The following is a 27,124-nucleotide window of genomic DNA, read 5'->3' as shown; positions in this document are numbered from 1 at the left end:
ATGAAAAGATTGTTTTTGTTCCCATAATAACAAGCAGGGAGTTACCTGACGACATGGGTTAAGATGAAAGCTATGCTATGAATTGTTATTTTAGAGGCGTAGACTTTTTAAGAAAACAGAATAGTGGTTTAAGGTTTTTGTCTGTGCTTTCTAAAGTAAGCCTAGCTGGATTTGCAACTATTGCTTTGCAAAAACTTTACATTCAACACAGTAATAAAACCCATGGTTTCCTGGCTTCGTTATTTACATGGTTTTTCTTATTTTTCCATGATATTGGCTAAATTCCCTCATTGAATTCACTAATATCCTAAGACACTTGGGCGTGTTAAAGCTTCATGTACATTGTATAATGGCTTTCGTTATACGTCCTGTGCACAAAGTAGCAGCCTGGCGAGCAGCCCGCAGGCCAGCTTGAGGAGGGGTGGGGCAGCGAGCTGGTGCTCGGCTGGCACCGCGGTGCAGGGGCGGAGGCGACCCAGCGCAGACCGCCGGCGCCCGGGCCCGCCCGCTGCCTGGGCTCCCGGCGCCCCCGCCTTCGCTCGCCAGCCAGCTGGGGAGGCTTTGGGCGTCGGCCTCGACCCAAGCCCGGCCCGGGGCCTGCCCGGCGGCCGGCCGGGACCCCGGAGGGCCGCGCGGCCCGAGGAGGGCGGCGCCCTGTGCGGCTCCGGGCCTGCGCCCGCGCCCTGCCGCGGCTCCAGGATGCGCGGAGGCGGCGGCGGCGAAGATGCCTCCAGCCTTCGTCCTGCGGGCCGGCGGGAGAGCCGGGGCTGCAGCTGCGAGACGGAGGAGGAGGGCGGCGCGGCGGGCGCCGGCAGGTGAGAAGCGGCGGGCCCCGCGGAGAGCGACCCCGGCCCGGACGGGTCGGGACCGCCTGAGCTGGCGCGCGGGACCCGGGTGGCCTGCGGGCGCGGGCGGTGCACCCGTCCCGTTGCCCTGGTGGAACCCCCAGCCCGCCACCCATGCCCTGGCCGAGGCCACCGCACCCCACCAGCCCCCTCCTGATTCCCTTCCAAGCTCCTCGGTCTAGGCCCTCCCTGACCACCATCTTTCCTCAAATCCTGGGAGGTTCCAGCCATCGCCGCCCTCTGGCCCGAGGTCAACCTGTGCTCTCCAGTGACCCACTCCACTTGATGCTCAGGCGACTACTGTGCCCCACAGCCTCCTCCCCAGCCATCAACTGCTCCCGGCTTCTCGGGTTACTTCAACGGACTAGAATGAGCAAGAGGTTTGAAATCATCTAAAAGCTGGCTTGAATCGTAGTGACCTTGCCTCATAGCCTCGCTGAGCTTTTCCTGATCAGTGCAGATCAGTAGGGAATAAGAATTCAGAACTTTGTGCTTTGTGAGGGTTAGATTCTGAAAATGTCTGCCAGAAAGAGACATTATTAGAGGGGAAAAACTAGTTGGAATAACCGAGGTCATGGTTAACCTGTAAAGGCCTATACAAATGTCCTAATATAGGTTAAAAAATTAAAGTGGCATACATTATTTAGGGGTTCTTCAGACTTTTGTGTTTGGGGTCTTGATATGTAGTCCAAGCTGGCCTTGAACTCCCGTTGATCCTTCTGCCTCTGTCTCCCAACTGCTGGCATTATAGATGTATGCCACCACGACCAGTTTCTTTACTACATATCAGAAATAATATCCATGGTGCATTAACTCTGGAGTTCCTGTTTCTTATTGCTAGTTCAGGATCCCTTATCCCCGATATCTGGAACTTGATATGTAGCCCAGGCTGCCCCTGAACTCCCCATTCTACTGCCTCACTTTCTTGAAGCATGCATTATTCCCTGCTCTTTCTTATTTTAGCTAATAGGTATGCCTAAAACTGGTGTTCCAATTTAAAATGTTTCTGATGTTATGGCCTTAATCACGTTTTTCAGACCTTTCTATGCTCCCAAACAAGATGCTGACGTTGAAAATAACTGGTAATGTCTAATATTTATGTAATAATACTGTCATCCAAAGTACTGAGTTTTATATTTCTGCCATCATAATTTTGTTCTAAATTATGACCTCAGTACTCTCTCCCCTCCCCCAAGGTAGGGTCTCACTCAGGCCCAGGCTGACCAGGAACTCACTCACTCTTTAGTCTCAGGATGGCCATCCTTCCTGCTTTGTGCTGGGATTAAAGATGTGTGCCACCGTGCTGAACTTAACTGTCTCTTTCTTTCTCTCTTTTTTTTTTTTTTTTCTTTTCGAGGTAGGGTCTCACTCTGGTCCAGGCTGACCTGGAATTAACTCTGTCATCTCAGGGTGGCCTTGAACTCATGGCAATCCTCCTACCTCTGCCTCCCCAGTGCTGGGATTAAAGGCGTGCGCCACCATGCCTGGCTTAACTGCCTCTTTCTTAAAGTCAGTGCTGAGACCTGGATTGACTTTCCCTTTATTTACTTTATTGCCTCTGAAGGCTTCTGTCCAAACCTTTTCTTCTATTTTGTCTTCTGCCTTCCTAGTCTTTTCTCTTCCAAGCCTGCATAGTCTTTCCTATATTAGTTATCACAATAGAAGTGATTTAGAATTATTTTATACTGGAAATGAAACCATCAGGCTTGCCAAGAAGTATTCAGAAGTATGTGGTGTGTATAGATGTAGACAGATAAGTGAATGCATGTATAGACATAAAATTTTGTGTTCCAGGAGCTTTCAGTTGAAGTGATTGTAATACCTATTTCATAGGATTATTGTGAGAGTGAAATAAAAGCTGATTATGTTTTATGAAGCCTCTATCTAGTATGAAGACCTAGCATATAATAACCACTACTAAGCCATAGCTGGTATAATTAGCTTCTGACCTGGGGGTCCTTGTCTTGGTCTCTGTTGCTTTGTGTGGCCTGCTTAGTTTAGATTGAAGCTTTATCACCTCCTTGAGTTATTTCTCTCTGAATATGCCCTGCTCTGCAAAGGGAGATACGGAAATTATTTCAGAGTTCAATAACATGGAGCACTGGGTACTGATGCATCATAAACATTCAGTAAAATGAATGATACTGACAAATCTGTTACTTTATTTCCCAACCTGGAGTTATCCTCCATTTAAAAAAAAAAGGTATATTGAAAAAATACATAACTACATAAAGTGAAAGTTGCCCAGAGTTACTCCAAATAATCTTTTTTTTTCTTTAAAAATAAATGTTTAAGCCGGGCATGGTGGTGCACACCTTCAATCCCAGCACTCACGAGGCAGAGGTAGGAGGACTGCTGTGAGTTCGAGGCCACCCTGAAACTACATAGTTAATTCCAGGTCGGCATGGGCCAGAGTGAGACACTACCTCAAGAAAAAAAATTGTTTATTTCAAGTATGAAATGTATGTCAAGACATCCAAAACTTGTATTTAGTTTAGTATAAAACAAGACTTCTGAAGAGAAACAAAAACCTCCACAATTAGGTTTAAAATATACTTCTGTATTCACAGTGGATATTATATTGCTAATATAGCTTAGAAACAAAAAAATGTTTACAGTTCCAAATAACCATGTCTTCAACCAGTGAAGTTATGTCAGGAGTTAGCATTTCAAAACAAGATTTGTGGGACCAGTCTAGTTTTTGTGTTTTTTTAATAAAGTATTTTTATTTATTTATTTGAGAGCAACAGCGAGAGAAAGAGGCAGCAAGAGAGAGAGAGAGAGAGAGAGAGAGAGAATGGGCGCGCCAGGGCCTCCAGCCACTGCAAACGAACTCCAGATGAGTGCGCCCCCTTGTGCAACTGGCTAAAGTGGGTCCTTGGGGAATCGAGCCTCGAACTGCGGTCCTCAGGCTTCACAGGCAAGCGCTTAACCGCTAAGCCATCTCTCCAGCCCTCTTGTGTTTTTTTTTTAATACACTTACTTATTTGAGAGATAGATATAGAATGTGTGTGCCAGGGCCTCTTTTCATTACAAATGAACTCCAGATTTATGTGCTACTTTATGTGCCTGGCTTTATGTGGGCACTGGAGAATTGAACTTGGATCATGAGGCCTGCAGGTGAAAGCCTCTAGCTACTGATCCATCTCTCCAGCTCCTTGTTTGTTTCTTTAGTACTCAGTACCACTGAGTTATAACTTGACTCCATTTTCACTTTTTATTTTATTTATTTATTTGAGAGTGAGAAAATGGGCTCACTAGGACGTCTAACCACTACAAGCAAATTCCAGACACTGTGGCGAGTCCCAGACCAGAAATGAACAGAAGACCACCTGCATAAAAAAAAAAAAGGAGTGTCTTTATTAAGCCGGCTAGTGTCTGTTCCCTCACAGCAAGGAGGAGAGCAGTCCCATTCTACTTTTACACTGAGTTTTTAAAGGCAGAACCCACATTCCTTTACAATGATCTGAAAACTCCCCAGCTATCCCACCTTCCCCGTAATTGTCTTTAACAAGAGCAAGCAAGCATGATTACAAATGCAGAATTTTTGTAGTTAGCACCAGGTATGAAGCAGATACCAAATATCTGGCCATCTTGACCTCAGGGAAAGAGCAAACACCAGATGCCTTTACTGGAACCACATCCTCATTCTTGTCATTGATGCTTTGTGGTAGTCTTCAGTCTCCTGTGGCTTCTTGAGAATGTCAAGATGGCCGAGCAGCTTAAGACAGCTTCCTTCAGGTCTGTTCACCAGAGGTTGTTTCATTCCCCACTGGTTTTAGTAACGCAGTCAAATCTTAGACTCGTCAGTTACCAGAGGCTCATACTCTCATATCAAGGTCCTGAGAACCATTAATTTTACCAAGGAAGTTCTCTGTTTGACAAACTTGATTAGAGTGTTTAAAATGTAGGGCGGGGGGCGGGGGCTACAGTTAATCCTAAAAGTAACAGAATTAGGGGTCCTGAGATGGCAGTAATCAAGGTAGTGAACCAAGATGACCAAGAAAAATTTTTATAACCAATTACTTGCCTGAATTTTTACAGAATTCCTCTCTATCTTTGAGATGTTTTCTAACTACAGACATGTTTTCTCAGATTACTCCAGAGTAGTTTGTATAGAAATAGCAAATCTCTCTTACAACCATACAAAGTCCTCCTTGTTTTAGGAACAGCAGGTCCAGTCCTCTCCTATTCTGTGATACCATTTCTGGGTGACTAACGGAGGATTCTAATTCTTTCAAATCAGCATCAACCTGTTGGCTCGAGGTTTTGAAATTTTGTCTCCAACAACTAAAGCAGAGGTGCCTATAGCCTATGATCCCACTATTCCTAAGCCTACTAGTAAAGGTACCAGGATAGGAGTTTCTTTCTTTTGCCTAAAGTTAAAAGACATGGAGAAAATTCCCAGATGTTCTCTGTCTGCATTTTCATCATATAGATAGACCTGAGAAACTATGTGGACCAACACCCAAAAATCCTTCCATCTGTTGTCAGCAAAAAGGTATGAGTTGAGACAGGAAGTAATTCCAGATACACATTGCAAACCAAGAAGCTGGGAGGTGGGGTGAGGGGGGGATTGATATTAAGAAATAACTATCTCCATCCAGGCATGGTGGCTCACACCTTTAATCCCAATACTTGGGAGGCAGAGGAGGATCACCATGAGTTCAAGGCCACCCTGAGACTACATAGTGAATTCCAGGTCAGCCTGAGCTAGAGTGAAACACTACCTTAAAAAAAATTAAAAAAAGAAAGAAAAGAAAAGAAAGAAAGAGCTATCTCCATTAGTAGTCCTTTTAAGGGTAAGGACTTGGGAGTATGAATTACAATAAGGAGATTGTTCTTTCTTATTGTTTTTATACAAAGCCCTTGTCCTTGGAAGTCCCCCAGGGTAAGCTTAGGTTTCATTCACCCTTGGCAGAGACCTGTTTGTTCAACCTGTTGTTGGGTCAGACTGCAGACAGTGGAGATAGTCTCTCCAGTAGAAGTGTTTACCCCAGTACCCACATGGTATGGGACGGAGGTTCAGGATTAAACAAAGCCAGCAGTCCTGGGTGATGTTAGGCTTAGTGTTATTGATTACTCTAAATTACTCTAAAGACTGTATCAAGAGTTATGAATAACCTTTGGTAGGGGACTCATGGAATTGGATGGGTCCACACAGGGGGACTGCAGGCATTCCCCTGGCCCTCAGGTAGCATCTGGCCAATTGGAGGAGTTTTAGACCCGATGGGGTTGATGGTTTTTCTCTCTCTCATTCTCTGAATTGTAAATTTGGTTCCTGGATGTTTCCCAGATACTTGTAGCAGTACCCCTAAGCTCCCAGGTAAGATTTCAGGGTTGGTGGGGACTTCTGTTGTAGTTGTCAGTTAAAACCACTAGAACCAATGAAGCTAAGCATAAGAATATTAACTTAGACATGGTACAAACAAAAAGAAGCAATAGACAATATCTCATTCACATGGTACACATGACAGTCTTCTCTTGAGGGTATCCTGCTGAGCTTCAGGTTTTTGGATGATCCAATGGATGACTAGGACCCCAGAGGTCACCTTCTTTAGTTGGGGGTGATGTATCCACAGACTCTTCCCAGCTACCTTTACTGCATGGGAATTGTCAGGACTATGGTGAGCCAGTGAGGCTCGAGTTTACCAGGACTGTGTCTCTTCAGGTCTCCAGGCTCAAATGAAGATGGTAGCAATTTTAAATCAGGACCCTTGTGGGCCTCTCAGACTGAGGGGTGTATCTGCTGGAGAGTCTGAAGGGACTGGAGAAGGTCATGGTTAGTAATTTCTAACAGATGTTCTTCTCCCAGTTTAGGGAGTATAGGGGGAGTCTACCATAGAGAATTTCAAAGGGAGTAAATCCCCTCTTATAAGGAGTGCATCTTAACCTTAAGAGGGCAGCAGGAAGAAGACTCACCCAATCCCTGCTGGTTTCTAAAATTAATTTGGTTAATATTTCTTTAAGAATTCTGTTCATCCTTTCTACCTGCCTTGAGCTCTGCAGCCTATAGGCACAATGTAGGTGCCACTTTATTTCTAGTGATTTTCCTATTAATTTGGATATATTGGCTTTGAAAGCCAGGCGATTGTCTGACCTCAGGGATAAGGGAAGGTCAAATCTTGGGACAGCTTTTTCACAGTTCTGAGTGGTCTCAGTTTATAGTAAATGCTTCTCAGGAAACTGTCCACCATTACCAGTAGATACTTATATCCATAAAGCCCAGGCTTAACTTCAGTAAAATCAATTTCCCAATGCTCACCTGGGAAGATTCCTCTGTATCTTACCCCAGGTTCCACCAGTGGAGGGTCATATTAATTCACTTGTTGCCAAGTGACACAGCTGGTAACTAGATTCTTGGCTGTTGGTCCAGGGTCAGGGATGTAGCTGCATTGTCTAAGTAATTCTGCCCGTTTTGTGTGGCCCAAATGTGCTGCCATGAAGATTCCTGAGCAGTGTGCATTCTAGTGCGCATGGGAGAAAAACCCTTCCATCTGTCAACTTCTTCCATCTGGAGGGCGCTGTCTTGACCTGGAGAGTGTCTCCAAATTTCATGTCCTTCTCCATGTAGTCAAGTTGGTTGGGCAATTCAAGAGGAGGAGACATCACCAGAACCTGAAGGGACTCCACTGGGTTTAAGGCAGCTTCTCTGGCCACTTGGTCAGCCGCTTGATTCCCCAGTGACTCTTGGTGACTCCCTCTTTGGTGGCCCTGGCAATAGATAATAGCCACTCATTTAAGGAGCCAAATGGGCTCAAACGGGGCCAATGTCTCTTGAGTATTTTTAATTTGTTTTCCCTCAGAGGTGAGCAGGCCCCATTCTCAATAGAGGGCTCTGTGTACATGCAGTGTGGCAAAGGCATAACAGCTATCAGTGTATACATTTATGACTTTGTCTTTTCCATATCTCAAAGCCTGAGTCAATGCTATCAGTTCAGCTTTTTGAGCAGAGGTTCCATGCCCAAGAGCTTGAGCCCACTCCCACCCCCGCATACCTGACTCCACTGGAAACAAAACTGGAACCATCAGTGAAAAGCACCCCATTGGGGTCTTCCAATGGGATGTCTGTGAGATCAGGTCAGAGACCCTGGATCGATTCAAGGCTTTCAAGACAGTCATGAATCGGTTCCTCAGGACTCTCATCAGACAGGAGGGTGGCTCAGTTGAGAGCAAATGTCTGAGAATCTGAACCTCAGTTGGTCTAAAAGCAGGGGCTGATACTGGGTTATTCATATATTTGTCATCCACCTGTCAGGGCTGCTTCTCAAGAGAGCTTCCACTAAGTGTGGTACCACAAGGTGGAGAGCCTGTCCCAATGTTAGCTTGTCAGCCTCTTTCACTAACATTGCAGTTGCAGCGATAGCTCTGAGGCACAATAGCTAGCTGGCAGCCGCTCCCAAGGGCCTAGAGCTTGAGTAAGCACCCCTTGTGCTCTACCTCGCATTCCAGGAACGTGTAGCTGGAAAGGCTTGTGGATGTCAGGCAGTGCAAGTGCCAGGGCTGGTGCTAAGGCTTGTTTCAGTTGTTCAGATGCCTGCTGTTCAGTCTCAGTCCAATTTAAGGGGGGCTTCCTCCCCGTGTGCTGGAATAGAGGGACTTTGAAATTTCTGCAAAACTCAAGATCCAGAGCCAGCAATATCCAACCGACCCCCCCAATTCCCTCACTTGTCTTTTGGTGGTGGGGGAGGGATTCTGAGGATGGCTTCAGTACATCCCTGTGAGAGTGTCCTTTTTCCTTGGTTTAAGTTATAACCCAGGTATATAGCTGATGAAGTACAAAGTTGGGCCTTTTTGGCTGAGACCTGGTAGCCCTTCTTCCCTAAGTCCTCCAATAGATCCTCAATTGCCCCATTACAGTCCTTTTCATCCTTTGCAGCTAGAAAGAGACCATCCATATACTTCAGTAGGGCTGTTTTGGGGTGAGCAGCCTAAACGCTAAGAGGTTTTGGCTAAGAGCCTCATCAAACAGGGTGGAAGAATTCTTAAACCCCTGTGGTAGTCTACTCCAGGTCAGTTGTCCAGAGTAGCCTCCTTCAGGGTCATTCTACTCAAAGACAAATATGGGCTGACTCACCTCAGCCAGAGGGTTACAGATGAAGGCGTCCTTCAAGTCCAACACAGTGTACACTTGATGGCTAGGAGGCAAGAGGCTGAGAAAGGTGGAAGGGTTGGGAACTGTTAGGTGTATAGTTTCAACCCTTTTATTCACTTCTCTCAGATCCTGACTGGTCTGAAATCATTTGTCCCTGGTTTACAAACTGGTAGAAAGGGGGTATTCCATGGTGAGTGACACAGGACCAGGATCCCCACTTCCCTCAGTTGCCTGATGTGGACTGCAAAACCCCTTCTTGCCTCCATGCTGATAGAATACTGTTTGACTTGTATTGGAGAGGCTTGACTAGTCAATTTGACCACTACCCATGCATGGTGATATACCAACTCAGGTGGATTGTTTTCTGCCCACACCCTGGAGTTATAGCCCTGGAGGTCTGTTAGATAAGAACTCTCCTGGGCTACCACACTAGATGTAGTTAGGAGGTATTCCTTGCTGAGGGGCAGGTGAGCATCAGCCTGACAGGGTGCTGCCCTCTAATGTTTAGCTAGGTGTGGTCTTCTTTGAAGGAGATAGTTGCCTGTAGTTTGTGTAATAAGTCTCTGTGCAATAGAGGGTACAGGCAGTCCAGAGTCACTAGGAAGGAGTGAGTAAGAGCTCCTCCTCCTAAGTCTGTGACTTGGCCCTCTGGCCAGTGGCAGGCTTGCTGGGAACCTGTGGCTCCCAGTATAAACATTTTATCTCCTGACAGGGATCCTTCTGGCTTCTTTATAACTGAGTGGGCTGTGCCAGTATCACATAGGAATTTAACTAGTTTGCCCTCCACTTTTATTGTGAACATGGGCTCCAGGGGGTCTTGGGGTAAGGATCCCAGGCCCTATCAGTCCTGTTCACTCAGCTGTAAAAACCTTAAGAGTTCTCTCTGGCCACTTTGGGCACTCATTTTTCCAATGTCCCTTTTCCTTACAGTAAGCATACTGATCTTTGTCTAATTGTGGCCTTCTGCTTGTTGGAGTGCGCTTCTGAATTTGTTTTCTCTGGTATGTTACTGGCCTGTAGGACAGTTCCTGAAGAGCCGCCACCATGACCCTGGCAATTTTGTTAGCCTGTTTGTCTTCAGGTGTGTCCCTGTTATAAAAGACCCACATGGCTATCTCCACTAATTCTGACAATAACTTTCCCTCAATCCTTCTTGCTTTTGCAATTTCTTCCTAATATCTGAAGCCAACTGAGAAACAAAAGCAATATTCACAGATCTCCTACTTTCTGCAGCTTCGGAATCTATAGGAGTGATGTCCTGTAGGCCTCTAAAAGGTGTTCTAGGAATGTTGCAAGGGACTCATCACGTCCCTGCATAACTTCACTCATCTTGGACAAATTTGTAGGTTTCTGTGCCTCAGCTCCCATCAACAGAAGCTGGTGGTAATTTTTGAGAGCCTCCTTACCTGGGTCTGAATTGTGGTTCCAGTTTGGTCAGGTGACGGGGAAGGCCCTTTCTGACAGATGGGATCCTTAGTGGGGGTCCCAGCTGGTCCCATGACATGTTTTAGAGCTCTGCTCCTGATTCTATCCTGCTCTTCGGCTGTGAAGAAAGCCACCTTGTGCATTTGACTTATGTGGGTACTGAGGAATTGAATCTGGGTCCTTAGGCTTCACAGACAAGTGCCTTAACCACCATCTCTCCAGCCCTACTTTTTATTTTGATACAGGGTCTCACTAAGATGCCTAGGCTGTCCTTGAACTTGCAATTCTCTATCTCAAATACCTGGGATTACAGGCAGGCCTGTGCCACCAGGCATGGCTTAAATCATTTTTTTTTTCTCCTTGCTCTCATCCTTGATTAATGTTGGTACCTCATCATCTCACTTTCCCCTTGACAGTCACCTCCTACCCAGTGTTTCATAATTTCCATCATTCCACTTCAGTATCACCTACTTTATTTCTTTTTTCTTTCTTTCTTTCTTTTCTTTATTATTATATTAACATATTTTGTTGGAAACATCATGTGTTAGTACCATCTTTTCCCTCCTCCCTGTCCCCATTCTATAGGGGGCCCTCCTCAGTGGGGTTGCTGGTATTCCCCATGGAATCATGGGTTATGCATTGTAGAAGAGGCAGCAAGGTACTTGAGGGGAGGCAATGCCTCTGGGCAGACTTACCAACCTGTGGCTCTTTCTGCTCTCTTTCTGCTCTCTCTTCCTCAAAATTCTTTGAGCCATTGTGGGTGAGTTTTAAGCCTATTTCATTGATGAGTTCTTAGGGGCCTCTGGATTTCTGCTTTGGTGTTTGTTGAGTATCTTCAGTGTCTGTCTCCTTCACCTTGGTGCTGATTGTCAGGCTTATCATGGAAGCAGCACTCCTGCTTATCTCCCCAATTCTTCTGTGGTTTCACCTGGCCCTTGACTGAAATTCGAGGGGTTGGTTATCTCCTTGGATCTCACTACCTTCTGATAAAGAAAAACAGATTCTCCAACAGAGAGTAAAGTCAGCATAGGTTAAGTTGGATAAACATTATTAATTTAGGGAGCATTTGTTGGATGTAGAACCTCTTTTAGCCAAAGATTTGACATTGACATTGGAGAGCATAATCTTTGTCTCCATGGGATTTATACCTGGTTCCCAGTTCCAGATATGGGTTCCTATCCACTGATCAGATCTCTTAACCAATCAGAAGGCCATTAGTTACCCACCAAGGCTATGTGTCACCTTTGTACTTGTATGTACATCTTGTCAGGCTGGTTGTTTCTCAGGAGCTAGACCCCTGCTTACTCACATTGTGTTGGCCACTTTCCCCAGTAGTTCATGTAGCACTTTTGAGCAGTAGATGGACTATCTGGGGATTGGCTCTCTTCTGAATATCAGCCAGATCTCTCTGTATCTTATGTTAGCAAGCTTATGGTGTCGTCAGCAGTAGCGTCTTACCTTTTACCTCAAGTGAGTAGTCAAGTGTTTTTATAGAAGCTTTGATAGATGGGGACCTCTTAGGTCTCTTTGATCAACAGCTCAATGTGGGTAGTTCCTATTTCTGGTACTGTGAGGTATAGGTCAGAGCAAAAGATTTATAGGGTTGGGCTTCATGCCACCCTCTCCAGAGCCCTTGTTTTTGGGCATTCCCCCATACTCCTCTTGAGGGTTATATATAAAAAGTCTACCTTCAAGAAGAAAGGTTTATATGGTACCAGTTCATTTTGGGTTTAGTTTTGTGCTTATTCCCCTCACCTTGCCTTCCCTTCCCCCAAACCCTTCTATCCCTATGTCTGGGCTTCAAGTTGCCTATCTGGTATGCCAGCAACTCAAACTGATCCAGGTTAGGAACCACAGATGAGTGATAATTGTGATGTTTGTCTATGATTATGTGTGTTCACTGAGTATAGTCTGTTCTAAGTCATTTTCCTACAAATTTTGTTGTATCATTTCTTTCTTACTACTGAGTAGAATTCCATTGTGTAAATGTACCACAACTTTGTTATCCATTAGTCCAATGATGGACATCTGGATTGATTCCAGTTCTTAGCTATTATGAATTGAGCAGACATGGTTGAGCAAATATCTTTGCAGCAAAGCATGAAGCATTTAGGGTAAATACCCAGTAAGGAAATAACTGGGTCTGTTGGTAGTCCTATTTTCATCTTTTTCAAGAATCTCCATATTGATTTCCATAGTGGTTATACAAGTTTGCATTCCCACATCAGTAAATGGGGGTTCATCTTTACATCCTCACCAACATTTGTTGTCATTTGATATTTTGATGATTACAATCCTTGCAGGAGTAAGGTGGAATCTCATAATTGTTTTAATTTGCATTTCCCTAATGGTTAGGCATGTTGAACATTTCCATTTCTTTTCTTTTATTTTTTTCCTTTCTTTCTTTCCAAGATACAGTCTTGATCTGGCCCAGGATGACCTGGAATTCACTATGTAGTCTCAGAGTGGCCTCAAACTTATGGTGATCCTCATACCTCTGCCTCCCAAGTGCTGGGATTAAAGGCATGCACCATCACTCCTGGCTTGTTGAACATTTTCCTAAGGTGTGTTAGTCACTTGTATTTCTTCCTCTGAGAACTTCCTATTCAATTCTCTACCCCTTTTTTTCAATGGGTTGTTTGATTTTTTTTTTGTTTAGTTTTTTGAATTCTTTGTAGTTCTAGCCTTTTTCAGTGGTATAGTTGACAAGAATTTTCTCCCTTTCTGTGGATAATCTATTGACTCTGCTTATGGTATGTTTGTACAAAACCTTTTTACCTTCATGAGATCCCACTGGTTGAGAGATTATTCGAGCCAGGCCTTTAATCCCAGCACTCGGGAGGCAGAGGTAGGAGGATCGCCATGAGTTCAAGGCCACCCTGAGACTACATAGTGAATTCCAGCTCAGCCTGAGCTAGAGTGAGACCCTACCTCAAAGACAGAGAGAGAGAGAGAGATTATTTAATTTCCTGGGCTACTGGGGTATTGTTCAGAAAGCCTTTCCCTAGTCCTATATTGTGGAGGGCTCCTTCTATTTTTTCTTCCAACACTTGAAGAGTTTTAGGTCTATAGGTTAATAGGTCTTTAATCTATCTGGAGTTGATTTTTGTATATAGTGAGATGAGTGGGTCTGGTTTCATTTTTTTTTTTCTATATATCTAATTTGTCTAGCACCATTTGTTGAAGGTGCTATATTTTCTCCAGTCTGCATTATTGGAATCATTGTCAAAAATCAAGTACCTGTAGAGAGTGAGGGAGGTTCAGGTCTTTGGTTCTGTTCCAGAGATCTGTATTTCTATGTTTATGCCAGTACCATGTTGTTTTTGTTACTATAGTTTTGTAGTATAGCTTTATATTGGGTATGGTCATATCTCCAGAGGTGTTTCTTTTGATGGCACAGAATAAACATTCACACTGCAAAAGAAGGCATTGGGAATAGCAAAGAAATATTCAACCAATACAAGATTTAAGTAGGACAAACATCAAACTTTGTAGGCCCTGGTCTAACAACTCTAGTCAGTGTGACAAATCTCCACTAACCAATGGCAAGTCTCTGGTGTTCTAATTCTGCCCCTCAACCCAGGCTACTCACAGCTCCAGAAAACTTCATCAGTGCCTGCAGCTCTCCTTGGCAGCCATCTCACAGTTTGGGTATCTCCACTAGGTTTCCACTGCAACCCATGGTTTATCCTGATGACTCCATCGGGTCTCCATAAAGGTAATACAACAAGCTTGCTTCACACTGCCCATGGCCATTTCCAAAATACAAAACTGTGTTGCAAATTCAAATGACCCTCATTTCCTGCATTTATTATATTCCATAATACCAGGTGGTCTACCAACATGTTAATCCATGGGAGAATAAAACAGACTTTGAAGAACAGGACACTCTTTCAGCATTCAGACCCCTTCAAAAGAGTCTACATTCTTCCCATTGTCCTAATGCAGGTCATCTGGCCCAATCTCAAATGTTATAATCCCTCATCCAATTGCAGCTGAACAGGCAGAAGTTTTGCCCCAAGAATTCATTTCTGTGCCATATCCCTTTGCTCACACCAATCCACTTATATGCAATGCAACCCTGCACATGTTCTCAGGACACACATTTAACAGCAAGCCTCTCATAGAAACTGCTTCTGGTCAGGTCCAAGCAAAGCTCTTTCTCACCCTCATAAGCCAAACCTCATAGTCCATAGTTCTTACTGCATTCAGGTCTTTCAACTCTGACCAGAAAAGTCCATCATACAGCACTTACAGCACTGTAAGGCATCTTTTAGGACAAGTTTTCAAATCCTTCCACATTTCTCTTGAAAACAAGCTCCAAAAGGCCAATGCCACATAGTCAGGTATCTAGCAGCAAATGACAACACTCCTCAGTACCAACTATACTGTTGCAGTCAGGTTCACATTTCTGGCAGAAATTACCCAACCAAGAGCAAGTTTATTTTGGCTTATAGGCTCAAGGGAAAGCTCCATGATGGCAGGGGGGAAATGATGACATGAGCAGAGGGTGGATACCACCACCTGGCCAACATCAGATGGACAATAACAACAGGAGAGTATTCCAAACACTAGCCAGAGGAAGCTGACTATAACATCCATGAGCCTGACCCCAAAAATACACCGCCTCCAGGAGACTTTAGTTCCCAAATTGCCATCAGCTGGGGACATGGCATTTGGAACACTTAAGGTTTATGGAGGACACCCGAATCAAACCACCATAGCGTCTATTGAAATGATAATGTGGTTCTTGCAATTAAGTTTATTTATGTGGTATATTATGTTGATCAATTTCCATATGTTGAACCATCCCTGCATCCCTGGGATGAACTCTACTTGATCAAGGTGGATAATTTGAATTGCATGGATTTTGTTCAGGATACATCAGGGGATAGTTTTCTTTTCTTGTATCTCTGACTGGTTTTGGTATTAGGGTGATGCTAGCTTCATAAAAATAGTTGGGGAAGGTTCCCTGGTCTCTGATTATGTGAAACAATTTGACAAAAATAATCTTTTCAGCTCTTTAGTGGTTTGATAGAATTCAGCTGAGAAGTCATCTAGTCCTGGACTTTTCTTTTCAGGGAGGTTTTTTATTTCTTTATCTTTTAAATTTTTCTTTTTAGTTTTTTTAAGATTTATATTTATTTATTTATGTATTAAAGAGAATAGGCATGCCAGGGCCTCTAGCCACTGCAAACGAACTCTAAACACATGCACCACTTTGTGCATCTGTCTTACATGGAATCTGGAGAATCGAACCTGGTCCTTAGGCTTCACAGGCATGTGCTTTAACTGCTAAACAATCTCTCCAGCCCTGATTTCCTTTTCAATCTCTATGGATGTGATAGGTTTGTTTAGGAGATTAATCTGCTCTGAGTTTAGTTTTGGTAGATGAAATGTGTCTAGGGATTCATCCACTTCTTATAGGTTATCCAATTTTGTGGAGTAGAGGTTTTGGAAATATATGCTGGTGATTCTTCTGATTTCATTGAGGTTTTGTTGTCAGGTAGGTTTCGTTTAACAAACTGTGGTATACCTGTGTTTTGTGCATATTGGTTTATGATGGTGATGTTCTCATGTTGGATAGTTGCCTTGATGAAGTAACAAGTGGCCTTTTTTTGTCCTCTTTGATTACTTTTGGTTTGAAGTCTATTTTATCAGATATTAACATAGCAACACATGCTTGTTTCTTATTTCCATTTGCTTGGAATGTCATTTCCCATCCTTTCATCCTGAGAAGGCATCAGTCTTCACAGGTGACATGGGTTTCTTGAAGACAGAACACAAAAGGGTACGTTTTTTTGATCCACCCTGTTAAATTGTGTCTTTTGATGGGTTAACACCGTTAATCTTTAAGGCTATAACTGTGAGGTTCGATGTAATCCCTGCCATGATGGGGTGCTTTGGGGGTTTGGTGCTTTCTTGGGTTTTGGTTATTGTGATCTTATTCTTGTAGGCTCTTGTGTGTGGATTATTCCCTGTAGTATTCTCTATAGATTTGGCTTTGTGTTCATGTAATTATAAAGCTGACTTTTTCATGGAAAATTTTCTTTTCACTATCTATTATGAGGGACACTTATGCTGGGTAGAGTAGTTTGGGCTGGAAGCCATAGTTTTTTGACTTTGAAGTGTTTCATTCCAGGCCCTCCTAGCTTTCAGGATTTCCACTGGAAAATATAAGGTAATTCTGATGGAATTGACTTTGTATGTAGTGCATTGTTTCTCTCTTGCTGTTTTTACCACTCTCTCTTTGTTTTCATTATTAAGAGTTCCAACTATCATGTTCTTGGAGAGTTTCTTCTTTGGTCCTGTCTGGTGTTCTGTGGGCTTTTTGTATCTGGATGGGCCTCTTTTTTTCCAAAATTGGGAAATTTTTCTTCAATACTTTTGTTGAATATGTTCTCTATGCCTCTGACCTGGATTTTGTCCCCTTCTTATATACCTATAATCCAGATATTTGGTCATTTTAGGGTATCCCACAGTTCCCTCTTACTTGGTTTGTGTGATTTTTTTTTTTTTAAACTTAGCAAAGTTTTTGGTCTCCTTATCTATTTTTTCTGTCTTGTCTTCTAGGTCAGAGCTTTTGTCTTCCACATGAGTGGCTCTGTTAGTGAGGGGTTCTAGATAGGTTCTTAAAAGCTCTATTTGATTTTTATTTTCTTTTGTGTTATTTTGCATCATGTCCATCTCTTTTATGAGGTTGATTTCAGTTCAAGGTCTGATTTTGTAAATGATTCCTAGAATTTATTCTTGCATTTGATTATATCTTCATTAAGCTTAATCAGCTGGTTATTGAGATTCTTCATTTGTTGACTCACCTTCAATTCATGTCTGGTTTTCTTCAATTAAGTTAAGCTTAGTGATAAAAGATGAGTGTTCTAAGAGACAGTTCTGTTCAATTTCATTTATATGATTTCTTTTTTATTCTTTGCTTCCACTTCAGAAATTCTTTTAAAATGTTTTTTGTTTATTATTTTTATTTATTTATTTGAGAGTGACAGACAAAGAGAGAAAGAGGCAGATAGAGAGAGAGAGAGAGAATGGGCACACCAGGGCCTCCAGCCACTGCAGACAAACTCCAGATGCGTGCGCCCCTTGTGCATCTGGCTAACGTGGGTCCTGGGGAATTGAGCCTTGAACCGGGGTCCTTAGGCTTCACAGGCAAGCGCTTAACTGCTAAGCCATCTCTCCAGCCCCAGAAATTCTTTTGATTAGAGTCACATAGCTTGTTGAGGTTTCATTTGGGGATTCAATTTCTGTTGTTTTCTTTATGGTTTCCATTGTGGGACTAGGAATCCTTAATGGCAATGTCTTAATTTTTGACTTTTGTTGTTGTTGTTGTTGTGTGTGTGTGTGTGTGTGTGTGTGTACGTGCATGCATGTGCACACATTGTGGTCTACCCATCTTGAGGAAACATCTGTTTTTTGTTGTGTTTTTTTTTTTTTTTTTTTTTTTTTTAGAGAGAGTGAGAGTGAGAGAGCAAAGAAGAGATTGAGAGAGATAGAGAACTGGCGCTCCAGGGCCTCCACCACTGCTTGAACTCCAGATGCTTGTACCAGCTAGTGCACATGTGCAACCTTGTGCTTATGTCACCTTTGTGTGTGTGGCTTATGTGGAATCTGGAGAGAGATCAAACATGGGTCCTTAGGCTTGACAGGTATGTGCCTCAACTGCTAAGCCATCTCTCTAGCCCCAAAATGCTTACTTTATTGAGGAGGAAGCAAGTATTTGTCCTTGTAGGATCTTCAGTGAGCATTCTGTTTTAAATGTGAACTCAATCAGTGAAGGATGGCATTATAACCGCAGATGTGCAGGTTGTGGAGATTGCAAGTACCTCAAAGGCACCTGAGGAGCTAGGAGGTAGGGAGCTGGAGCTCTGGACGACCTGCTCCACTTGTGGACACTCTTCAGCAAGGGTTGTGGAACTAGGCGATGGGGAGACAGGGCAAGAAACCAATTCCCACAGTGGCCCATGGACCCTGTGGCTCAGGGGAACAGGAATTTGGGAACACAGGGCCCAGTTAATCAGGAAGCCAGAGCAAAAGGCTTGCTTATGGAGTACATACTCATGGGCCAGGCTGCCCCAAACCAGCAGCAGGGGTACCAGGACCAGGGAACTGGGAGGAGACGAGGGAAATGGGAGCCAGAGCCTATTTACACTGTGGAGCACCCTTTAGGGTGGGGGATCTAGGAGTTGGGGATGCAGAGTTTAGGCAGCCCCAAGCCAGCAGCCAGAGCAGGAAACTGGGAAGTGGGAAAGGAACTTAAAGCTCTCACTTACTTTCTTTTTTTCTTTCTTTCTTAGTTTAATTCTTTTGCCATCTTGCTTCTTGCCATCTCTCTGTTTTCTCTGGCTCCTCAAATGGAATTTGTTTTGTTTTTTGAAGTAGGGTCTCACTGTAGCCTAAGAGGACTTGGAACTCATTCTTTAGTCCCAGGCTGACCTCAAACTCACAGTGATCCTCCTACCTCAGCCTCATGAGTGCTGCCATTAAAAGTGTATGACATCATGTCTGGATTTCTAATGTGATTATATTCCTTCTCTTTTCATAACTTAACCCCAGGTATTAATTTTTTGCATATGTCTGTGTGTTTGTGTGCATGTGTGTGTGTGTGCAGGTCTTGTGGAATCCAGAGATGGATATCGGGTGTCTTCCTCAATCACTGTCCGCCTTATTTTTTGAGTCTTGATCTCTAAATGAACCTGGAATTCACCAAGTAGGCTAGATCTGCCAACCAGTAAGGTCCAGGAACCCACATGTCTTTAGGCCTCCCAAGTGCTGTTATTACCATCACACCTGACATTTATTTATTTATAAACGAAAGAGAGAATTGGTGAACCAGGGCCTCCAGCCACTGCAAATGAACTCCAGAAGCATGTGCCACCTTGTGCATCTGGCTTAAATGGGTGCTGGGGAATTGAAACTGGGCCCCTAGGTTTTGCAGGCAAGTGCCTTAACCACTAAGCCACCTCTCCAGCCCACACCTGATTTTTTTTTGTTTTTGTTTTTGGTTTTTTGAAGTAGGGTTTCAATGTAGTCCAGGCTGATCTGGAATTCACTCTGTATTCTCAGAGTGGCCTTGAACTCATGGCGATCCTCCTACCTCTGCCTCCCAAGTGCTGGGATCAAAGGCATGTGCTACCATGCCTGGCTTCACACCTGACTTTTATGTGGATGCTGGGGATCCACACTCACATACTCATGCTCACAAGACAAATACTCTACCCACTGAGCCATCCACCTAGGTCCCAACAGGTTTTTACAAATAGTAAAAAACCTTTTTCACTACAAAGCTAATCAGTATTTTTCCAAAACAGGTATACAGCCCAAAATGGAAAACAACAAGAAGTATTCATTAATATTTAATTCTAATCACCAAGTAACAAAAGTTCAGAATTTATATTTTTCTGTCCCATACAGCTTCTTTTAAAGAAAATACAGAAACATTGGTCTCACTTGGGAGTGAGGAATTTATCACATTGTCTTGATCTGCACCATATGACCATTACAGATGGAGCAGAGGCTATCTTCTTCTTTAATGCAGGACACCACTTAGTGGTGTGGTTCTCCCAGAACTACTCTCTGTCTGATTCTCACTGGTGTGACTGTACTTACATGTTGCGAGATGTCTTTTGGAGATAGTCCATAGCTGCTTCTTGGAGCCCAGTAATCACTACCTCACTGGCCTGGCACATTCTGTGCCCGCCTTATCCAACAACTGAGGGATTGACCATTGGGGTGACCTCTGGGGTCCAGATGGAGCTGGGTTCAAATATTCTAACCAGTGCCATGGGTTGGACCTAAAATGTTGGATTGTAGCCAATGCTTTTCAGTTGTCAAGAACATAGCCCTGAGCTTATTCTGCCTTGCTGGGATCTTCTTTGAGAGCAGAATGGACATCAGGCCACACATATTTTTGGAGTTGGGAACAGTGTACATTGGTTGTGAGTATACATTTTATTTACATGCATAAGAGGAAAAAAGGGTTATGAAAAAAAGGAAGGAGCAGGAAAGATACTATTTAATTTAAAAGTACAAGTTTCGGGCTGGAGAGATGGCTTAGCAGTTAAGCGCTTGCCTGTGAAGCCTAAGGACCCTGGTTCAAGGCTCGGTTCCCCAGGTCCCACATTAGCCAGATGCACAAGGGGGCGCACATGTCTGGAGTTCGTTTGCAGGGGCTGGAAGCCCTGGCGCGCCCATTCTCTCCCTCTCCCTCTGTCTTTCTCTCTGTGTCTGTCGCTCTCAAATAAATAAATAAATAAATAATGAACAAAAAAATATTTTAAAAAAAAGTACAAGTTTCTTCTGTTTTCTTTTTTTGAGGCAGGTTCTCACTTTAACCCAAGCTGAGCTGGAACTCACTCTGTAGCCTAGGATGGCCTCAAACTCACAACAATCCTACCTCAGCCTCCCAAGTGCTAAGATTAAAGGCATGAGCCACCATGCCTGGCTTACGGTGTTTTTCTTCATCATTTTTGTACCTTCTCCCTCTAGCATACTACTGGCCTATGGTGTACATGTAATTAATATAAATAAATAAACTCAAGAACATATGCTTCCAGTCTTATTATGAAGATCTTCCTGTTGAAATAATGGTCATTAAGTTTGCTGTGTGTGTGGTTGCTGGGGAGAAAGCCAGGGCCTCACGTATGCTCGGTAGTCTCTACCATCGCACTATATCCCTAGCTGCCAAAATGGTACTTTACAACCTGTAAATGTCAAATGTGTTTCTAGGGCTGTTTTGTTACTTTGATTTTTTTTTTCCCCTCTTACAAAGTTTTGCAGAGTTTTTTCTCAAAGGAAACTATTCAATTGGCCAAGAAATCTCAAGCTGGAAAAGAAATAATTTTGGAAAATGAAGTATTCCTAAAGAAAGAACTAGAGAGAGAAAATTATTGATTTCCAGGAGTTAAGTGAAGGACTACACTATGCATCAACACCACTCTCCTGCTTGTATTTTAAACACATCCTGTAGTTGCCCAAGTCCCTCCCTTATAAAGTTGTACTCTCCTTCTCCCAGGTTTTAGTTCCTGCCCCTCACCTTTCACCCAGCTGAATCTGTCTCCTCACCAAAGCTCCCTTCATCCTTTTCCAGATCCTCCCCCAGCTGGGTTTGGTTCCCTTCTTTCTCTGTGTCCATAATACCCTGTAGCTAGGTCAGGCTGCCCTAATAGCTGGAGTACCTCTCCTTAGAAATGGTGACCTCTGGTGGAGAGGTCATATCCATGTGTATCTCCAGCGCCTGACGTGGAATGTCTTTCCTGAAGTGAAGAGAAATACTTTCCCAAACAGGAATAAGACTAAAAAATTCTAACGCTTTTGTGAAAATATAATGCAGTCACTGTGGTCATTAATCCTTTCTGTTCTGACAGTAATCCTTCCTGCCTCTGGGTGTTTGTTTTTGTTTGCAGGCTGCTTTGCCTTGGGCCTCTTTTGGCACATCTGCTCACTCATGTGTGAGTTGAAGTCCCCACTCCCTTCCTGGTGAGAATTTTTTGGAGAACAGAAGAAAGAGCCACTTCTCTTTGAAGATGAACTCCACCGACCTCCTTCAGAACTCCACCAACCTCTTTCAGAACACTCCCAATGCCACCTTGCTCCATGTGCCTCGTTCACAGGGAGGGAACAGCACCTCTGCCAAGGAGGACCCTCAGGACATGGTCCACATGGCCACCCTGGTGACCTGCATTTTTCTGCTTGCTGTCATTTTCTGTCTGGGCTCTTATGGCAACTTCATTGTCTTCTTGTCTTTCTTTGACCCAGCCTTTAGGAAATTCAGAACCAACTTTGATTTCATGATCCTGAACCTTTCTTTCTGTGACCTGTTTATTTGTGGAGTCACAGCCCCCATGTTCATCTTTGTGATGTTCCTCAGCTCAGCTGGTGGCATCCCAGATGGGTTCTGCTTCACCTTCCACCTTACCAGTTCAGGCTTCATCATCATGTCCCTGAAGATGGTGGCCCTGATTGCCCTGCACCGGCTCCGGATGGTTCTGGGCAAACAGCCTAACCGCCCTGCCTCCTTTCCCTGCACATTGCTCCTCACCCTGCTTCTCTGGGCTACCAGTTTCACCCTTGCTACTTTGGCCACACTGAGAACTAATAAGTCCCACCTCTGTCTTCCCATGTCCAGTCTGATGGCCGGGGAAGGGAAAGCCGTTCTGTCCCTCTATGTGGTTGACTTCACCTTCTGTGTCACTGTGGTGTCTGTCTCCTACATCATGATTGCCCGGACCCTTCAGAAGAACACTCAAGTTAGAAAGTGTCCTGTCATCACAGTCGATGCTTCCAGACCCCCGCCTTTCATGGGGGACCCTGCCACAGGTAGGGGAGACCCAATGCAATGCTCCATGCCAGCTCTGTATAGGAATCAGAATTACAACAAACTGCAGCATGTTCAGACACATGGATACACCAAGAATCCCAGCCAGCTGCCAAACCTTGCGGCCAGCCGACTCCAGCTGGTGTCAGCCATCAACCTCTCCACTGCCAAGGACTCCAAAGCGGTGATCACCTGTGTGATCATAGTTCTGTCTGTCCTGGTGTGCTGTCTTCCACTGGGGATCTCCTTGGTGCAGGTGGTTCTGTCCAACAATGGGAACTTCATCCTGTACCAGTTCGAACTGTTTGGGTTTACCCTTATATTTTTCAAGTCAGGATTAAACCCTTTTATATATTCTCGGAACAGTGTAGGGCTGAGAAGGAAAGTACTCTGGTGCCTCCAGTACATTAATCTGGCTTTTTTCTGCTGCAAACAGAAGACTCGTCTTCGAGCCATGGGTAAAGGGAACCTTGAAGTCAACAGAAACAAATCCTCCCATCATGAAACAAACTCTGCCTACATGCTGTCTCCAAAGCCACAGAAGAAATTTGTGGACCAGGCTTGTGGTCCAAGTCATTCAAAGGAAAGTGTAGTAAGTCCCAAAGTCTCTGCTGGACATCAACACTATGGTCAGAGCAGCTCGACCCCCATCAACACACGCATTGAAGCATACTATAGCATCTATAACAGCAGCCCTTCCCAGGAGGAGACCAGTCCAAGAGAGTTACAGCCCCTAAACTCTTTTGGATTTGCGAGTTCATACATTGCCATACATTATCATACCACGAATGACTTAATGCGAGAATATGATAGCACTTCAACCAAGCAGATTCCTATCCCCTCTGTTTAAAGTCTAGAGAATTTTATGCTAATGGTTGTTTCTAAATACATACTGATTGATTTCTTTTGAAAACAAATTCTGAGGTCAGTGACAAACTAAAATATGGAAAGCCAACTAGCTTAAAAGTTGGCCATTTTTCATTTGTTTGAAATATTAATATCTAGATGTGCTTTGTAGCCTCTTGGCATTTTAAGATTTGATGTACAAGTTGTTTTAGATTTTTTTTTTACCCTGACCTCTGACACAGTCTTTTGTACACCTTTTACAAGATGTCAGGAGCAATTTTACCACTGGGTGGAAGTAGGAAGGCCACTGTACAGTCCTTGGAGTCAGTATGATAGGTCTTCAAAGTAGCATTTTCTGAACTGTTTTAAAGGGGAATTTTAAAAAAGAATTTGCTGAAACGTTTTTATAAGAATATGAGATTTTAGTATCTGAAGTACTAAAATAAGATACTTTTTCTAGGTAGCAGGTTAATTTGAATAAATATTCTATTGTTAAAGGAGAAAATTAGAACCTATACTTCTGTCCTTAACCAAACAGTCTCACACAGCATTAAGTAACTTCCTTTTATGAGACAGTCACCTAACAATGTAGAACTATGGTTACTGTCGTATCTTATTAGAGACAGTAATGTTTGGTGTCAGTTGAGCAGCTATTTCTGTTTGTCTTAAAAGGAAAGCGGTTGTACTTGTTGCCAATGCTCTGCTCTGTTCCAGAAAAGACAGCTCTCTAGAGGAGGAGCACCGTCCTGCCAGCAGGCACTGTGCTCATCAAGGGAGGGACTTGTTATGTGAAAGGCAGTGTGGACTATGGTCATGAATTAGGCAAACTTTTACTTAACAAGGCACAGAGATGTGATTGACAAAGTTCTGACTTTTCTTTTCTTTCTGGGGTAAGGGGAGGAGTTGAGGCAGGGTCTCACTCTAGCCCAGGCTGACCTGGAGCTCACTCTGTAGCTCCAAGATGGCCTTGAACTTCTACCTCCGCCTCCCTTGTGTTGGGATTAATGAAGTGAGCCACCACACCTGGCTTTCTGTGTAAGAGTTTAGTAGCCACCTAACAGTATTCATATAACTATTTAGAAATAATTTCTTTTTAATATGTTGCTATGATAAGAATAATTGATAAGGTGATCTATTTTCAAACTATGTTTTTCTCTTTTTTGTAATATGAGAGACTGAACCCAGGGCCTTGTGCATGCTAGGCAAACACTTTACCATTAAACTGTGTCTCCAGGCCCAAACTAATTATTTTATTTCTCCCCCATTAATCTTTACCTGGATATGCGTGACTAAATTAAGTATTTTTACATCTGAAACTGATTTTATTACATAATCTGTGATTCCTAGAATAACAACTATGAAGTCATATTTTTATATAAAAATAATTTTATTCATACAGTTAGTATTTGAAGTCACTAGAATTTTGGAACTCTAACTTTTAGACTCAAAATAAACATTAAGATATAAAACCTGTCTTTACAAACTGTTATATTCAACATTACTATTGCAAATCAGAAAATATAATAATTAAAGGCACCCTCCCTCAGGCTGTTCCCAAAGTCAAGATCACTGGAGGCACTGAAAGATAGTAGCTCTTCGCCCAGAACTAGGCTCAGCGTCCTCACGGACAATAACTTCCAGTGTTCCCCAGCCGTTTCTTTTCTTTTTCTTTTTCTTTTATTTTGTTTTTAAGATTGAAGTGTGAGATGAAGTTTTTCTTTTAATATTTTTTTGTTCATATTTTATTTATTCATTTGAGAGCGACAGACACAGAGAGAAAGACAGATAGAGGGAGAGAGAGAGAATGGGTGCGCCAGGGCTTCCAGCCTCTGCAGACGAACTCCAGACGCGTGCGCCCCTTGTGCAAGATGAAGTTTTTAAGACTGACTTTTGTACCTGCATCTTCTTACCTTCCCTCCCTCCTTTCCTTCTCTGCATTGTTTACTTTTTTTTTTGGTACTAAGTTTTATAAAATACTTATCACTTTTTTGTAGGTGAGTACTACTTTTGCAAGTCATGATTACCTATCTCAGCTGCACTTTTTTGTTGTTTTGTTTTGTTTTTTCGAGGTAGGGTCTTGCTCTAGCCCAGGCTGACCTGGAATTAACTATGCAGTCTCAGGGTGGCCTAGAACTCACAGCGATCCTCTTGCCTCTGCCTCTTGAGTGCTGGGATTAAAGGCATGCGCCATGACGGCCAGCTCAGCTGTACTTTTATATTTTTATCATATTGTTCTCATTAGTATTTTTATGAGTTAGATGTAATTCTTTTCACAAAGAATTTTTAAAAATCTAATATCCTTTTTAAAGATTATTTGAAGAATTTTGGCAAGTTACAAATTAAACCTTTTTTTTTTTTTTTTTGAGGTAGGGTCTTGCTCTATCACAGGTTAACCTGGAATTCACTATGTAGTCTCAGGCTGGCCTCAAATTCATAGCGATCATCCTACCTCTGCCTCCCGAGTGTTGGGATTAAAGCTGTGCATTATAATGCCTGGTCCACAAATTAAACATTTGCCCTGATTCACAAACTAACATTTAGTAAGTAAGCAAACAACTTTATAATTAATAGCAATCAAGAAGATAGTTCACACTTTTAGAGGTGTATATCTCATTTTAGGGGACAGGGATTTAAAATGTGACTTAATAAAAGGTTGTAACAAAAGTAATTACTGATTGTTACATTTTAAGTGTCAGATATTCCCATATGACCCTTGAGTTTGAGATGATTTAACTAGCATGAAGCCCATCTTTGAGAGGCATAAAGAAAACTAATCATGTACACGTAAGTTATTCAGTTTTTTCATGTTCATCAAGAAATTCTTGATTTAATTCACATTGAATACATACTGGCCTAGATTCTCGTCTTCCCTCTAATATCTGTATTGATACAAAGATGTACCGTCTCTTTATAAGTTACCATATGTCCATCTCTACCTGTTTGATGGCCATTATAGACCAACATATGTAGCTTGTCTACTCACAAGGGCTAAGAGGAGAACTCAGAAATGAGACTTCAGTTGAATATGATTTATCTGTAGGGCACATTAGTTCTCTTCATGCTTTGCTGTGCTGCGAAGTATGTGTCTTTAAAATATTTTATAAGAATTCCTATGTTAATCTTTAGGCCAGATTTGTATCTCTGATGCCTTTAATGTACTTTTAAAATAAAGGTTGGAAAATAAAAATACTGAAAATACAAATTTCTCTTTTTGTTCTTGTTTTGTTTTTGTGAGACAGGGTGTACCTATGTAGCTGAAGCTGGCTGCAAACTCACTCTTTTCCTGCCTCTGCCTCCTCAGTGCTGGGATTAGAGGTATATGCCACCATACTCTGCTAAAAACCCTAACATTTTGCATACCAAATTTTAATATGGTAACTTTCCTGTCCAGTTTTTTTTTTTTTTTCTGGTTCTCTCTATATAGCCCAAGATGGCCTCAAACCTACAATCCACCTACCTCTGCCTCCTGGAATTATAGATATGCACCAACAACTTGACTAAATAAAGGAATTGGTGCTTATTTTGTTTATTTATTTGTTGTGCTTGGGATTGAACCTAGAATCTTATACACGCCATATCTTACCCATC

The 27,124-nt window shown here is 43.0% G+C and overlaps 1 protein-coding gene across 2 annotated transcripts; it reads left to right on the top strand.

Annotated features, from left to right (window-relative positions):
- Positions 1-719: 719 nt before the first annotated feature.
- Positions 720-26,738, top strand: Gpr75 (G protein-coupled receptor 75). 2 transcript variants are annotated; one of them, XM_045137629.1, is made up of 2 exons: positions 720-815; positions 21,780-26,738. In XM_045137629.1, the coding sequence occupies exon 2, from the start codon at positions 21,900-21,902 to the stop codon at positions 23,538-23,540; it is 1,641 nt and encodes a 546-aa protein (XP_044993564.1). In that variant the 5' UTR covers positions 720-815; positions 21,780-21,899; the 3' UTR covers positions 23,541-26,738. The 2 variants fall into 2 exon arrangements, with proteins under 2 accessions (XP_044993564.1, XP_044993565.1); XM_045137630.1 differs by lacking the exon at positions 720-815 and adding an exon at positions 14,063-14,083.
- Positions 26,739-27,124: the final 386 nt, after the last annotated feature.

The sequence above is a fragment of the Jaculus jaculus genome, chromosome 18 (assembly GCF_020740685.1).
Source record: "Jaculus jaculus isolate mJacJac1 chromosome 18, mJacJac1.mat.Y.cur, whole genome shotgun sequence".
Lineage (NCBI taxonomy): Eukaryota > Metazoa > Chordata > Mammalia > Rodentia > Dipodidae > Jaculus > Jaculus jaculus.
This window is presented reverse-complemented; position numbering and strand designations above follow the sequence as displayed.

Bases quoted from the DNA above. Each gene is read 5' to 3' on its own strand.
- Gpr75 (XM_045137629.1), top strand. From the start codon at position 21,900: ATGAACTCCACCGACCTCCTTCAGAACTCCACCAACCTCTTTCAGAAC.